The sequence below is a fragment of the Haplochromis burtoni genome, unplaced genomic scaffold (assembly GCF_018398535.1).
Source record: "Haplochromis burtoni strain Fernald_Lab_line unplaced genomic scaffold, NCSU_Asbu1 Contig_21, whole genome shotgun sequence".
NCBI lineage: Eukaryota > Metazoa > Chordata > Actinopteri > Cichliformes > Cichlidae > Haplochromis > Haplochromis burtoni.
In genome coordinates this window covers 1,603,701-1,620,996 of record NW_024582382.1, presented here as the reverse complement: position 1 = coordinate 1,620,996, position 17,296 = coordinate 1,603,701, and the positions used below count along the sequence as shown (strand labels likewise).

Here is a 17,296-nt window from a genome sequence, read left to right as displayed (position 1 = left end):
TAACAAATTAAAGTGACAACAAAAACTAATAATTTTAGCTAATGTCCTGTCCATTTGTCCTCTTTGAGGCGTAAGTTTAAAATTAGACTCAATCAAAATGTCGGTCACTGTCTCAGTATTTGAGATAAAAACGTTTGTGTTGTCTCGCAAAAAGTGGGACACTAGGTCACTCTGCTCTCCGGTTGCCTAACACTTCAACATTCACACAAGTAAAATACACATTGTGTAGACGTAGTCATGTTGATACGGTCTAGCTTTCCATGTACAACGCTGGAAGTTGTTGGTGGATATTGGCAGTGAAGTGTAAATTCACCGCAGAACGTCCTCCCCACCACAGCGCGCTTCTGTTGGACACAGACTGAGCGAGTACACAACTGCTGCTGCGTTCAGAAAATGGCCGACAGATTTTCTAGGTTCAACGAAGAGCGTGATTTCCAGGTAATGCATGTTAAATATTTGGTCCACCTCCATATTTTTTAAAGTGTCGAGGTGTTTCAGTAAGTTAATATCTATTTGAAGGTTAAGGACAGTTTTGACGTATCGTGTACACCATCGTGCATTTCGCTCTAGATCCCCGTTGCTAGCACTGCAAGCTAGCTATGCTAACGCTAGTGCACTGCGGCTCTTTTGATATTAACTTGCCTTACGGCTCAGTGTTCGCCTGAGTGCTATATTTGACCCATGTCTTGGATTATCGTCTTCATTATCAACCGTTTCTTTCTGAAACTACAAACATTTAACCACGCAACAGCAAAATAGATACTGGAGTCCCAATTAGCTCATTAGTGACCTTGGGCATTCTGATTATTTTTCGACATATGCTAAGGATGGATAGTGAGCTAACATAGCTAGCTTGTACGCACATTGAGCTGTTGTAGCATTATTAGCCATAAATGGCTGTATTATTTTGACAGCTGAAATTCCACCACAGTTGGTCATCATCAGGTCAAGATGAATCTAGCAACATATAGCTGTCGGATATTATTCAGAAATTGCCCCCGGTATCGACTTGAAAACACAGTGTAAGTTAGGAGCATGTTTAGCGACACATTTTAAGTACAGTGTCCTTGGTCATTCATATACTGATTATCTGCTAATGTAACTGTGTAAATGAACTGTCTTTTAGCATTGGTTTCACACCGATGACACTTTTGTTTTGTTTCCACCCGCATTTAAACGTCTGGCTGAATATTGACACAGTAACTGGGAGTCTTTGTAAATATTTTGCGTTATCTTAATAAGTACATCTCCGATGCCAGTTAAAAATCTTATGTTTGTCACATGACGTTATTCAGGTTGTATATTTGGCTTGGTTCTGTAGCTGAATAGATTAATTTCACAACCTCTGTTTGAGCTGTTTGTCCCCCACAAGCCTATCTTGGATCTAAGACCGCACCCAGTAGAAACCAAATACTGTTATGCTTACTAGACTACAAAATAAACTTGCATCTTTACTGTTGGTATTGTTTAATTATAAACCCTTCGCTAGAGGGTCATTCGTCCACTGTGTAACTCAATTCTTTCAAACATCTAAACCTTTTTTTTTTTTTTTAATTCTTGTGGACTTCCCACTTTTGACGTTGTTGTTGTTGGGCGGTCTATAAGCTGTTACTACAAGTGAGAATAAAGTAACTGTTTTAACATCTGTTTGAAATGTGTTATCTGGTTCAAAGATACTTCAAAAGAGTGGATACATGGCAGTGTGGCGATTTGAATCTCAGATATCATTCTGATGCACACGTTAATGCTTTTCTGTTCTTAATTACAGTACACTAATGTGGAAGGAGTTTTAATAAATAAAACAAGCCCATCACCAACACATTTAGCATGGAGATTTCAAAACACTGATTCTAGGAAGCATCACCCTATCTATTTGAAAAACTTGCATTGCCTCATTGTACATACATGGACATAGTTCAGTTCTTTTTGTCATGTCTATGTCCCCTTTATTTTATACTTTTTGTAAAAAAGCAGGAGACTTTCTGTGTTGATAGCAGTGTTCAGGCTGGGTTAGTTTATGAGTTTAAAGCTTTTAATTGAATGCTAATCCATGGATGAATGCTTGTATCTATGATTTCTGCTCCTATTGCTTAGATTTTTCTGTTCCGTTATTAAGATACATTTTAAAAATGACATTAAAGCATGTAATCTTTTGGGCTGGTGTTAAGCTTTTTGGTTAAAGTTGGGTGTATTTTGGTAATAGTATCAAACATAATTACAGTTGGAAATCAGCTGTTTCTTTGAGCAGTGTTGTGACAAACTACCAGACATGCAATTAAGTTCTAATTATAAGCTTGCATATAAGAAACTGTTTTGTTTTTTCCCCCTCTGCACCCACTGTGGAACTTGTTTTTTTTGCTGGTTTGTCAGTGAGAGATGAATTGCTGTGTGGTCTGAATGAGTCTGTTGAGGGCAGCTCCAGCACAGCACAGTAGAGCTCTGTATGTGAGAACTGCTGCGAAGGCATTCATATGCTCAGTATTCAGAAAGTTTCTCTCTGACTCCATGGATAAAAGCTTGCTGCCAAGCAACACTATTCAGGAAACACCCACAGATGGTCTACCTAATATCTATAGCACAACTAGCCCAACAACCCTGTCCTCTTTAATGACTTAGCAGTGCTGTTGGACCTGTAGAACATGACTAGTCTTGACTTGCAGAATAATATAACACAATTCATGAGCTCCTGCATAGAGTAACTCTCATTTCCTAATGCGATGTGGTATGGGACATCTATTTAACTGCAATAGCACAAGTGGCAGTTTACTCTCGTAATGCAGATTGGAGAACATGGTCAGAGTCATTTCTATGCAGCACTGGTGTGGGGTTCCTGTATTAAGAGTCAGAGTGATGAGGAAGCAAACGGCAGTGAAAATTAGAAGTCATTGTGGTGGATAGAGGCAGTGTTGATAGCACATTAAGTGGTTTGGACAGAAAGTCAGTAGAAGAGAAGATGAGGGGGGAACTGCAGGGAGCCATCGATTTGTTCACAAATAAGCCCTTTGCGCTTCCCAAGCAGCTCTTCTTCTCATAATCCCCGGCTTCGCTCATACTGATGCAGGGTCCTGTTTCGTCTGAATTAATGACAGCAAGTATGGCATCTCATCACCTCATTATAGTAGGCTGAATTAAATAGTTGCTTATCTCTGCAAAACCAGGCTTCCTGAAAAAAAAAGTGCTGCAGTTCCATTGCCCAGCCACATAAGCATTGGTTTCTTTTGTTTTTAAACAGACATTTCTTTTCAGAGTTTCACAAAATGACCAAAGTGATGTATGCTGTAGAGTATTAACAGTTATCATCCAGTGCAAGAAGACTTAGGAATATAGAGGGAAACTAAATATTCTTCTGCTTACAAAACTTTGCTTCTTTTTCTTTTCTATTTTTTTTTAATAGTTGCTTTTGATTTACCTGTCCACACTAACCTGTTTGTAGATGCTACAAGTAAATAGTAAGTCCAATATCTTTGTAGTCTTTCATAATTCTGAGGGTAGAATAAAGCAAACTCATAAACATGACCTTTGTCTCTCCTCTGCTGCCAGAGAAAGGAAGCCATCTGTCTCTGAGTAGAAACTGCTCTGTAAGCTCACTCCTTCAGTTGGGGTGGTAAGCCCATTACTCACTCTCAGCCTGACCCAAGATTCAGTTTGTATTTCTAAAGCTATGCTTCATATTAGGGCTGCTCAATTAATCGAATTTTAATCACAATTACGATCTGGGCTTTCAACGATCATTAAAAATGACTGAGCCGATTATTAGCCCCTCCCTCATTTATCCGCGACACCTTAAAGGCCGGTCCGTGAAAATATTGTCGGGCATAAACCGGTCCGTGGCGCAAAAAAGGTTGGAGACCGCTGATTAAGAGGACCCGAGGGAAGCTCGGAAAGCTAAGCAGAAGTTATTTGGAGAGTGACTGCCGTTGGTTGAAAAGAGTTAAAAAAAAAAACTTCAGTGGTGTTGCACATTATTTTATATTATTTTTTTAAAGTCATTGTTAACCTTTAAAGCCGGTCAGAGCAGCACGCTCCGTTTTGCGTAACTATTTTTAAATCCCTGTAGAACCTGAACCGTGTAAGCTAGCGCAATAATTTGTTTTGCATATGAAACCGGAGGAGTTGTACTTACATCTGATGCCATCAGCTTGTCCTCGGTCACGGTTTCGTTCCACATATAGCTTTGCAAAAACTGCATAAAAAGCGCTTGCAGGAACAAAAACATAATATTCCAGAAACACGCTTTGCCGTTCCTATCAGCTGTTCGTAACACTTCCCACAGTGAAGTGATGCACCTGCTGTTTTCTTTGCAAATTTGCATCATAGGATTGTTTTTTGTTTTTCCTGCAGTATATAAAAATTGCTGCATCTCCAAAATAAAACTATGAAGACACTCAAAATAAATTTCCTGTTGTTGTAAACTATTTTTTGCAATTTTATTGTATTTAAAGTTTTGAGGGATAAACCTCTTAAATTTCTCCAAGTAGAAATATATGTAAACAAAACAAAAGCGATTTTCAATTTTTTTTTGTAGTTTATTGCACTTTTTTGCAATTTATGTAATTACTATGAACTTAATGCATACATATTATTAAAATATGGGCTATAACAGTTGTATTGATGTATAGCAACTTGAAATGCTCCCACAAATGGCACTACAGCATGTAAAAAAAAATAATAATAATAATAATAATATAAGCTCTGGTGGACTTGGTTCTATAGTAGGTCTTAAAGGGTTAAATAAATATCGTCAAATAATCGTGATCTCAATTTCAGTGAAAATAATCGTGATTATCATTTTTGCCATAATCGAGCAGCCCTACTTCATATTCAGTCAGATATCCTGAGGAAGCATTAAGTCACTGTAACTGCTGGAAGAAATTTAACGTGAAATAAAGAAATGGAACTCAGCTGTCACTTTAGTTTTTAGTCAAGGTTATCAGATCTTTTAGTTATTTGTGTGCTGGTCTGTTGCTCAGTGTAAAGGGCGGCGTAAAGGTGTACCAGGCACAGAACACTCCTCCCTTCATATTGCTGTCTCATTGTTTTGAAAGTGCAGACATAAGAATCAAGCAATGTGTTGTCTTGAAATGCAGATTTTATGTTCATTCCTGAGTTCTTCCTACAAATTTCTTCCTGTGAACTGCTATCAGTGCTGCAGCAACTAATGGTTATTTTCACTTGCGTGTCTAAGTAACAGCTATTTTCTCAATTCAGATGAATCATTTGATCTCTGAAATGTGAGAAAATTGTGAAAAATTACAGATCTTCGTCTGTGTTTAAAAAGCGTGTTTTGTCAAATTATTAGTCAGAAGACCAAATGATGTTAAGTCATTTTCAAATAAAAATATTAAACTGCTTCTTTTATCAAAGTAGTTGCCAATTATTTCTTTATTAATTGACCACTTTTCTACTAGTTTTCTGCTTTCTGATATATTTCTACTTTACACTTTTAAATGTGTCCATCAGGGTGGGAATCACTTTGACCAGTATGAAGAGGGTCAGTTGGAGCTGGAGCAGGCATCCCTGGACAAGCCCATCGAATCGGTAAGGCTGCATCCATCATCCTGCACCATTGGACCAGCTGTGAGAGTGGATATGATTGGTCCAGGGAGCAATAAGAACAACACCTTTTACTCCATTCATACTGTCCGTGTAGCTGCATCCAGTGTTTTCTTGAACACATTGCCACCTAACTTGTAGAATCACTTGTCTCATGTGCATTAATATCCTTTAAGTCCCCCCGCCCCACTTCCCATGTCCTATGCCTACTCCATTTCTTGTGTGACAGTTCAAAATAAGTATGTATAGGCTAGATGTTCCTGTTTTATGTAGAGCTTAAAGATAATCGTTAGATTTTTGTATCAGTTTCCCATTAGTCATTGTTAGTCATCTAAGCGCTAGGAGAAGAAATTGCTGTGAAACCATGGAGTGGATGAAGCACTGTCATTAGTGGCTGGTTTTTGAGTACTTACAGAAAAATTCATACATATTTTAATATGAAAACTGCATACACGTTACACATAGGTGTAGCATGAGTTTATATGCTAAACAAAGCTGGTCACTTATATTTTTTTATGAGTCACTTTGAGATTTCAAGGCTTTTTTTCATTTGTATTTTTTTAATTTAATTTATGTAGTCCTAAATAAAGTCTTAAAAAAAGGAAGACCAATAGAATGCATTTTGCAGTGCAGATATGTTTTTAAAATGACCACATTAGTTAGTTTACAGTTGTATATCTGATTGTTTTGCAGTTTGTCAAATTTATGTTTATGAAAACTATGCAGTGCTTATTCCACCCCATTTAGCAAACAAGCGAGTGCACATTAGATGGTGTGAGTGGATACATTTGTGTTTGAGTGAGTGTGTGTCTATGTAGCTTTAGAATTTGTGTGTTAGTGTTTGTGTCTATAGGACAGTTATCTTATTGTACACAACTTGGGGTGTTCGACATTTCTCTCCTGCAGCGAATTGGCCCCTATTAGCTAAGCAGCAATGACCCGGTTTGTATTTGCACGCTCTGCTTTCTTACTCCTATCTTTAGGGTCCTTGTAACGCTTCTCTGACTATCTTTCTCTCTCTCTCTCGCTCTCTCTCTCTCTCTCTCTCTCTGGCTATCTCTGTTTCACTACTGTTAAACTTTACATCTATTCTCTCTCTACCTCAGTTTCTCTCTCGCTCCCTCCCTACTACACAGTGATTCGGTGTACAGTACCCTCTGTCATTCTGTGCTGGCATGGTGCTTGTGCAACTGGGACTGCATTTTTCGCTGAAAAGGCACTTCGATAATAGCGCAGGCAGCTGTCTTCTTTCTGTCTTTCTTACTTTCTCCATACCCCCGTTCTGTCTCTCAAGCAGTGTGGTGAGCAGGCTCAAACTCTGCTTACTTTCAGTTTTAGGTCACTTTATGAAGCATGTCAGATAGAATCAGTAACCACATAGAGTTAAATAACTCTGAAATACAATTAAATTATTATAAAAACAGAAACAAATTCTTTAATCACAGAGTATACAATAGTAAATGAGTATAATGATGGATGAAAAATTATGAACTCAGGTGAATTATAAGTACTGTAAAATAATTTCTAACCTCAATATTAGCTTGAAAAATAACCTGCATGTTTTGGAGTAAACATAGCTGTATGCTATAAAAGGATTTTACCGAGCCCTTGATTTGACCAAGCCTTGTTGAATTTTTAAGAAAGGGTAGTAGGTAGTACTCTGTTAACCAAGAACATTAAAAGATTCTATCTATGTAGAATTTTATGTATGAAGCAGTTCCTCACAGATACAAAAATGATTGTACCGTGTGGGTTAGAGAGGGAGAAAACAGTGAGGGGGAGAGAGGTGGCCTGCTCACCCGGCTTAAGTGGCTCTTTTGCTCCTGCGCTATTATTTGTGGAGGGGTCCTGAGGGCCATGCTGCAGCATCACACAGCTCCTCACACGTCAGCAGAGGTGTTGTCAACTGTCACTTAATTGCCAGTACCGTTAGTGTTATTGAACATAATTGTTTTGGATGGTGCATGCTCAAAAGCAAGGTGATTTTACCGACAGTGCTGTGCAAAAGTATTTAGGCACCCACCATTTATTCATATTTTCCTTTCAAATAGCCAGACCTTCTTGTAATTTTTTTAAGTGGCCTTGTGCAATAGCTCTCCAGTCTTTCTGAAGGTCTTTAAAGGTTTTTCTTTGGACATTAAATACTTTTTCATGTATTTTAAGACTAGCTCTTAAAACGAGAGGCCATTTTCAGAGGCTATTGTTTCTTTGTTTTTTGTTTCTTTTCTTCTTCTTTTTTTAATGCCACTTAACACTGACCTGTGAGTCACTGGAGCATAAAAAAGGCACCTTTTCAAGATTTGAACCTGTGTTGTTTCTACTCTACTCATAACTGAAAATGTAGCAAAGAACCACATTTAAATAATATCCTTAGGCACTTTGTCACTAGCCCCATGTAATGTTTTTTTAAAAAAATATTTGAGTTTCAAGAACTGGAGGACAAAATGGCAGGCCTTTAACAAAAAAAAAAGCAAATAAATTTATCTGAAAGAAAACATTAAACGTGAGAAAAAGAAACATGATATTGTTATCAATATGTGTGGAAGAGTTCAGGAGAGGGGTACAACCATTTGTAAGACCTGTTGTAGGCTCTGTCATGGTTTGGGGCTGCCTTTCAACCAGTGTTGTTTAAGATCTTTTCTAAATTTAAGGAATTATGATCACAAAAAATACGGGCAACACCTTCATTTTTCAGCCTGACAACGGTGCAGTGCAGTAAAGGCATGCCTTTTTATAGAAATGCACACTTTGGAACATTAACAATCATGGATTGGTCTCCCCAGACCATGGCCCTCAACATTATTGAAGCACTGTGAGATCATCTTGGCTGAACTTCTGTTTTTGAACAGAACTTCTGTTCTGTTCAAAAAGCAGCCATCATCCAAAGAAGAGTTTTTAACTGACCTCTAATTAGCCTGGAGTACTATTCCTGAGGACTGCTTAAATAAATGATAAGAAAGCTTAAGAAGGTTCAGGGTGTGCTGATGAATAAAGGTGTTCATTCCAAATTTTGACTTTCATACTCATTAGAATTGTACAAACTGTTTTTTTTGGGGTTTTTTTTTTTTTTTTTTTTGCAGATGTTTCAATAAGTCACTTCACCTATTTCCCATTCGCTAGCAAAATATAAATAACCGAGGGGTGACTCACGACTTTTGCACAGTACTGCAATGCAAGCAAATATCAGATGATATTTGGTGATTCAGAAGATATTATGAGGCTGTTCTTAATTTTAATATTTTTTAAAAAAGTGTAGTACAGTTTTTAAAGCAAAAAACGTAACTATATTACGCTGACCAAATCCCCAAAAGCATGTTTTAAAAACAGAATTTCATACTTGGATGTAAACGACACATAAATACAAGTAGATCTGAAAGTCTGCATTAAATTTTAAGCGAAGTTTTTATGTTGACACTTCTATCACAGCTTCCTTAGTGAAAACTTCTAAGGCAGTAGAATTTGTGGCACTTGATCACCAGTGTTACATCTCGGAGCTGTTGGTGAATGCTTTGGCCCAGCTTCTCGGAGCCCCTCCCCAGCCACTTATTGTGTGTGATCTATAGGCAGCTAGAGGTCTGTGGTACTTTATTGGGATCTTTTTTTCTCTTCCTATCTTTCCCATTTGGTCTTTGCTATTTTCTCTAACACTGTTTTTTGCATTGCATGTGTTAACTTGATAGCATTCAGTACTATTTCCGCTCAACACTCTGTCTTAATCACAACTACAACCTTTTCTCCCAGACTCATTTCCCCCACGTCTCTTGACCCTCCTAGTCCCTCAATCCTACCATCCTCCTTCCTTCCCTGACCTGACCCAGTACCAGAGCGATATGCAGTGGGCAGCCTCAGAGCCACAGAAACCACACAGATGTGCAATCCAAGAAACATGAGTATTCAGGCCACAGGGAGATTTATTTCTTTATTATGTATTTCTAGGCTTCTTGTAGACATTATGATTGTCTCAAAGTTACCAAGGTTCTAAGAGGAACATTTGGGTGACAGTGTATCAGCTGTTACTGAAGTATGTAGGGTCTTGCATTACAGCCAGACAGTATCTGACACAGCTGTTTGTCCTTGTTTGACATCTGTCACATAAAAGGTAGGAAGAACAACAGCACAAGCAAAAGGTCAAACACAACTGACCCACATTTTCACAACACCACAGGCTCTAAATTTACCACAGCTACCAAAGGGGTCATAATTGAGACTATCACAAATGATTTAAGTAGCTATTGGACATCAACACACTCTCACACACACAAAGAACAGGAACACTTATCTGTTTGGAGGTGTTTATTTCTTAACTACACTGCTAAATTCCCTCACCTTGAATTGTGGCTTCAGAATTATGAGGTAAGTACGTGTTTTTAGTTATTTTATTTTAAATAAATGAAATAAAATTGACCCCCCCCCTTTCTCCCTAAATTAGTAAGTGAAATCTTTAAAATCTGCCATATCTACACATACAAATAGGCTTATTATTTTATTTTTTTGCCTTTTCATGCTCTTAGATGGTTGTTTTCATTTAGTCATACGTAGAGTAACTGACAACTACAGAGCTTCACTTTCAAGGCAATTGCTAAAATGAACGAGGAGCTGCAGAAAGCAATCTTGTCTACCACCACTGAAAATACGTGGTTTTTGTTAGCTTCGGTCCATACGTTTATGAGTATGTCTGTCCAGTGTTGGCATGTCTTTGTTAATCTGAGCTAAAGCAATTTCTCACACTCTGACAGGGACACACACATACTGTCTCATTAAAATGGCTGCATAGGCTCTCACTAAAAGTAAATACTCTGAGGTCTCTAAATGGGGTCCCCTGCATATCACTTTCCTTTTTACATATATGTTGCCATGCACTGTGCCATTGAAAGCACATTGCACACTCTTGAACACCTCCTCTTGTAGAGGTCTTTGTTTGGATAACATTTTCTATTTTTTTTCTTTCTCTTATATTAACAGTCAGTTGGTGGATTTATTGAAATGCCTACCTTTTCTGTTTGTATACAGTATTATGTTTGTTTTAAAGCAGAGAGAGATTTGTATTTTTAAGAACTAGAGAAGCTAGCAGAATTGCAGTTGAAAGCGTTTGGCCGGTTTCTTACGTTGTGTCACGTGTGACTGTTTTTTTGACAGCCCAGTATTTTAAAGCCAGGTTCGTATGGAAATGCCTTCACTCCACTTGCACTGCTGTTGGACTCGCCGTCGTTGCTTTCATCTGTCTGTCTGTCTATTCTTTTGGTGCACTCGTCTGTTCAACACCCAGTCTGCTCCTCATCTCCGCCCTCTAACTTTTGCTGAACACATTTTGAACGCATCGTTTTCTTACTGTCAGCAGTTGGAACTGTTGCCTCATCCAACATGCCCTTGCTGGGTTTTTTTTATTTGTTTGTTTAGTTGTTTTTTGTTTTGTTTTGTTTTGTTTTTTTTTGGGGGGGGGGGGGTTCCTAGTATAATTACTTGATTTAAACTCAAAAGATTGATTTGTGAAAGGGAGCATATACATTTATGGCACTTGAGTCTGAGTCTTTTTTTCCCCTAACAACCACATTTTGTGCTGGAAAAATAAATCAGCTAACATCAATTGCGCAGGGGATGAGGGAGTGCCTTTCTCAGCAGTTAGTTCAGGGTGGATTTTATTTTCTCAATTCCTTCTTCATAGGTCAGCTAATTCCCCCCATCAATAAATGCTTTTCTGTGTAGAGTCTTGTCAGACTCCAGTATTGCAGTTAAGGACAGAAGCAGGTCCTGTGTCAAGAACAGGAGTGGCTTTCACTGCAGCAAATTCTGCAGTGTTTTCCCCTAACAATAAATTCAGAGCACATTTTGTCTATTAGGCATGAAGAAATGATCCTTAGTGGCCATAAAGCCTCTAATTCATATAAGTCCTTGCCCAACTGCTAGGCAGCAACAAGTAATAAACAGTGATTTGCAAGACTTTTTAATTTAGCCTTCAGTGTCCTGATTTAGGAGTTGATTCAGGCAGTCTGTCTCCAGTTGCCTTCCTGCCATGTTAGTCCCAGCGCATATTTCTCTCTTATCTCATTCTACAGCGGAAAGGATCTGACATTTGCACAGTAAAGGAGTAAAAAAAACCCCCCAAAAAAACCAACCCATCAAACTGTAACAGAAACAAGATGTGAAGAATTTGAGTCTTTCTTGAGCATTTGCTGCAAACATCAGCCAGATGATTTGGATATGTTATTCTTGTCACCAAAATGCAAAGTATTTTTAAGTTTCCAGAGTATGTCATATTGTACAAGTATGTCACTTGTAAAATAGGGCAAAGGAAGGCAACAGTTTGCTTTGAAAAACCACCTTAAAAAAGGGCTACAGCCAGATGTATCTCAATTAAAGTCTCGTGGGCGGAGATGCAGTATGCACACTGCGTGTGTGAGTACCACTCCCCTTCACATGCACTAACTCATACAAGCCCAGTTCACTTTCACCACCCTAGAAACTCACCCTCATCATGGCTCAGCCTGCTCTGTTCTGCTCCCAACCTCCTGTTTTTACCAAAGAGAACTAATTGAGCCCCGTTGAGCCATCACTTTCCTCTCTGTGCCTGAACCACCTGAGACTAACACAGTTGGAGTTTTGTTAACCCGCCCACACCCCTCAGCCCGCCCCACTCCTCTGTATGTGTACCATTCACAGTGCGCTACTAACACCGACGACCCTTTTTGTTAAAACTCTTTAACAAAAAGCTGCATGCAGTTTTTTTTTCTGTTTAAACCCCTTCACTTTCTGTTTGTGAAAGTTGATGTCAATCTCTTTGTGATTATAAATATCCTTTTTGTTTGGTTTGTATGTTTTTTGGTAGAATGCAGCACTCTGGTGAATGTTAGACAAGCTTGGAATAGTTATAATCACAACAGCAAAACACTGCTTATTAAGAAATCTCATCGTTACCTGTTTATTTGTGCTTGAGGATGTACTGTAGTGTGTAGTGGTGGGACGGTCTTGCATTTCACTTAATGTTTTTGTTTTCTTGCTGACCCATACTAGTGATATAACGGTCTCCGACATGCACATTTGGCCCCACAGTGTGCTAAGAGTTCCTGTTGTGTATGTTTTTGCACTCCTCTTGCCTCTTTGGTTCATTATCAGTTGCTTGATCTTGTGATGCATTTGTCATAGAAATCATTAGTATTAAAAGAAAAGCCTTGCACGCACGTTCAGAGGCCTCAAGTAGTTTGAAGGTATGTTTTCTCATTTCTGAATACTAATGGTATCTATGAAAATATCAAATTATAAGTGTTGAAATTGGTGGGATGTGACGATTGATAACAGACCAGAGCCGCTAAGGATGTCCAAAAACAAGCACAACAGCTATTTTTCGTATATCTGGTGGGGCTACATGCACACAATGTGTTCCTCTCTTCACCTGCACACCCGCATATCCCCTCACACATGCATATTCTATCCACCCTGGGCCTTGTAATGGTAATCCAAGGCCCACTAGTTCCACTTCTGTCTCTTCCTGTTGCTATAATTTTTTGTGACAGCTGCATATGTTTCATGGTGCTCTCCTCGTCATGGTTACAGAATCACAGCAAGCTTGGAGTTTCTGGTCTTTGTTTTGTTTATGCTAGATTTCCATACCTGTTCTGTGTTACTTTTCTTTGTGTACTGAGATCTTGCTCTGTAGTGGTTCATATATGTATGCGTGTGATACATATATCGCCCTCTCCTTCCTCCTTCCTACTCCTCCTCCTCTTAACTTCTCAGTTAGTGGATGTGACTTCATGTGTTACCTTTATCAATGGAAAAATATAGAAATAATCACGCCCAGTTTCTTTGCCTAATAAAGGTTTTTAAAATGCACTCCTACTTCAGGAGGATATCTTGTAGTTTACAGATTACATATAGCCTCATGTATTGTTCATAGTTGAATTCAACCCTTCCTCTCAGTCTCCCACTTTTTATTCCCCCACACCCAGCCTCCCTTACCACTCTTTGTGCTGGAAGACACTGATTATTACACGCTGTAGGTGATGACGATAATGACGATGGTGTTGGTGGTGGTGGTTGTGCTGATGATGGTAGCGTGATCTGAGTGTTATTTATTTATTTTTTCTTTGTTAGTGTTTTTTTAATTTTAATTTTGTTTTTATTTTATTTTTCACCCGTGCTACGGGTAAAGCTCCTCTTATTATTGGAATATTTTTGGTTTTTTTCTTCTCTTCTCTCTCTGCTAGGATAACATCGGGCACCGGCTGCTTCAGAAACATGGCTGGAAGTTGGGCCAAGGCCTTGGCAAAACCATGCAGGGTAAGGGCACACTCTTCTTTACACTTAAGTTCAATGTATGATGGTATTGGAACACTATGTATCATTTTCTTTCCTCTCACATTCCCCCTTTTGTATTATTTTATTTTATTTTTTTGTGCTAGATTTTCTTTTCTCTTTATCTTTTCTCTGCCTTCTTCCTTTGTATCTGGTAGTGTGAAATTGATTGTTATTCAAGGAAACATTGTAGTTGTTTTTTTGCTCTCATACTGCTGTTACTTTAAACTGAAAGAGGGAAGAAAATATTCTTGACCTTGATTAAGACTTAGGGAAGGGACTTTGGGGCTTGGGAACTAGAATGGAGCTAGTCATCTTCACATAATGCTTTAGTTGACAGCAAAGTTGAATCTGCCCTTTGTTCACATTCAGATTCAGTGCTTTTAAACATACAGTTTGCTGATATGGTGGTTTTTGTTTTATCTATTTCAGATCATGCCCTGAACTTGAAAGCATGTGCTGATCATATCAGAATTTTCTAAATATGGGATAAATAAAGTGTTTATCTTATCTCATTTTTAGCTAAATTGGATTTCTGTTAAAAAACATGTTAAAACATGAGTATTTATTTATTTTAGTTGGATAGGGGTGCAAATAAATGAGAACACATTAGCTGGGTTTTTTCCATTGCAAGAACCTTTCCCAGGGACTAAAGACTTTTGAAGGACCTCTTGATTTTAACTACAGAGGCCCAGAGACCCTCTGGGGGAGTTATTTTACCCCACAAGTCCCTGAACGTTGGAGTGAGACTTGTAGCACTGATTATTTCTGATTCACTTAGTTACCGACTTGTAGCATTTTAACCAGCACTTTGACCAGGCTCATCTCTCGGTCACATAGATGGTAAAAACCAGTTTTGTTACTGTAAAGTGAACCTCATAAGCTGGCAGTTTATAAATATGTTAATCAGCAAGCTAGTATTGAACAGAGTGATGATTCAGAGAAATGCAAAAAAAAAAGAAAGATGGTTTTACAGCCATTATGTTCTAAGTTCCTAATAAACATGCCTACACCTCCGCGCACCTCCACAACCCTACAGGAATGCACTGCATTGCCATATTTTTGTAATCAAAAAGAAGTTTTTATGCTGTCCATTGTGTGGTTGCTGTGTGTGTGCTGGTCATCACACGACCTACAGCTCTGAGACCGCAAACAGAAGTTAGAAATAGGGACCATAGGTCCACTAGTAGCTAGCAGACATTTGATCAGACACTGTTGGACAGTCCCATTAGTTGAACACTTCTTGTATCATTAAACTCAGTGTTTACCCTGTATACCTATGACTTTATACAATTGATGAGTCCAGCATTTAATCTAAAAATCTGCTTTTCTATTACTCTAACTGCATGCCCAAGAACATATTACATTGTATTACTCTATTAGTTTAAGGATTGCTTTGTATTTTGAGAGTGACTCTGAAATGCTCAGTGACCTGTGCACTAGAACAAATTCTCTAAGATGTAAAAGGCTTTAGACTAAAAAGCTGCATTAAGAGAGGTTTACTTTCTCTTGGCCATTCATAGTAATCTAATGGCCTTGTTTATATTGAATTGCACGAACTTAGAAGGCTGCACATAGCTGAGCGTGCGGGTTAGACCTTGGCCGACGTTGGCACCTCATTAGCTCAGACCTGCTGTGCTCATAGGCTCATTGGCTCAGTGGCAGTGGTGCAGAGCCTTGGCATGTCTCCACCAAGCCATTTCCTGTCTCTTCACTGGCTTTCCTGTTCTCATCAGCATCTTCATTTTCTCCTTTTCCTCCCCTTTCTGTTTCTACTCGTAGCCTCACCCTTCCCTGAATTCTGCCCAAAAAGAGTGATGTATAGCATTCTATATGAGTGATGTCAATGCCTTCAGGGCAAGCGAGTCCTTGCAGTCTGTTAAGAGTGGAGCTTGTTTTTCTACATAGCTTCTGGTATTAATCTTATCTGCCTCCTCCTCTATGTCCCTTTCTATCCACTGGATCCATAACATTTTAGTCATGTCTGACTTATCCATCTCCCTCGCTCACTTAGTCTTGCTCAGTTGCAATGCTTTCTCAAGTGCATTGCCCTTCCTGTAAACCTAGCAGTAACATCTGTTTTCAATATTGGCATTTTATTGAGAAACACCACTAATACTGCAAAACAGTGAAAAGCACACGCCCAAATTACATAGTTGTCTTAAATGTGTTGGGGCTTAGGCAGAGCTTGTATCTGGGTTGCTTAAATTTACTTGTCTTATATATACAGATCTATAAACATGTGTCCAGGATAGTGCTGCTTAATTGTTTTCATCTAATCCAGATTTCCTTGTTTACATGGTTCTGGGAATAGGATTTTTCAGTACACTGTATTGCCAAGTAAAAGAGTGAGAAAAGGGGGTCTTGAAAATGTCTTGGACTGTGTGCTTGACAAAATTTGAACACAGACTGCCTAACTAAACAGTGTCCTTAGTTTACCAGAATAATGCTAAGTGTTGACATTTGGCTGACCAGTAGAGGAAGACGAACATGATGAATCCTCTCTCTACTGTTAACATAGAGCTGTTATGTATTTTTTGTTGGTTTTATTTGAGTGTAGAAAGGTATTAAAGTAAGGTAATCACTATAGTCTTTACCTTTTTTGCTCATGCAGAATTACAGCATGCATGGTCTGTTCTTTCCATGTTAAAATGTTGCTTCTAGGAATCACTTGTCCTCCAGAGACACTGAGCTCTCGTGAGCTCTGGTTGTTGAGTTTTATTGTTGCTGCCACCCTAGCAGCTCTCACATGTACATATATGGCCTTGGCTCCTAGTGTTGTCTCTCATAGGTATTCTCAGGCTGACCATGGCCAAGGACCAGAGTAGGCCAAGAGGCTGCTTCATTTCTTTCTGGGCAGGCTGACAAGTTTATGGAGGGTAACAACAGCAGAAATTTCAGAGCTTAGCGTTCAGTAACCATCATTGTTTATTTCCATCTGGCCATGAACCAGTGAATAGCAGACTATTTGATGTGATAAGGATGTGTGCTTTGTGTGGAGGAGAGAACAAGTTGCAGAGGCTGACTGTGCTCTTGTTTTTGCCGCTGGCACCAGTCATGAGATTATGTAAGCATCCTGCTTTGTGGGCAGATGAGACTGCGGCAAATTGTGTCCAGTTGTTGTGCTGGAATTAATGGCCCAGTGTTGGAGCATGCTATCTCCTGTTGAATTTTGCTAATATACTTAGGAGTAGGCATATCACATAGGTGAACCATTGCATCTCATTGAAGTCTGCTGGATAATCACTATAATCTTCCTCTTCTTTCCTGTCCTCTTTGCCTGAAGAGACGGTTGATGAAATTTGACATTAAAGCATTGTGTCCCCTTTTTTAAGTTTTTCACTGTATTGACTCTGTTCTTATTCTTCTTTTGTCCCTTTTGCCCCTTTTTTTAGGTAAGGTTTGTTGGATCCTCTGTATGTCTGTGTGTGTGTGTGTGTGTGTGTGTGTGTGT

At 38.8% G+C, this 17,296-nt stretch overlaps 1 protein-coding gene across 7 annotated transcripts in view; it reads left to right on the top strand.

Moving 5' to 3' along the window:
• The first annotated feature begins 225 nt into the window (after positions 1-225).
• The window catches only part of gpatch8 (G patch domain containing 8), a 28,311-nt gene continuing 11,240 nt past the window's right edge, over positions 226-17,296 (top strand). For 2 of the 7 annotated variants that reach the window (XM_042218609.1, XM_042218611.1), the window contains exons 1-4: positions 397-438; positions 5,461-5,538; positions 10,690-10,708; positions 13,755-13,827. In XM_042218609.1, the coding sequence (XP_042074543.1) occupies positions 13,821-13,827 (7 nt within the window). In that variant the 5' untranslated portion in view covers positions 397-438; positions 5,461-5,538; positions 10,690-10,708; positions 13,755-13,820. Of the gene's footprint in view, positions 439-5,460; positions 13,828-17,296 lie in introns of those variants that run through there. The other 5 variants (XM_014333020.2, XM_042218610.1, XM_005920307.3 and 2 more) reach the window with 4 other exon arrangements.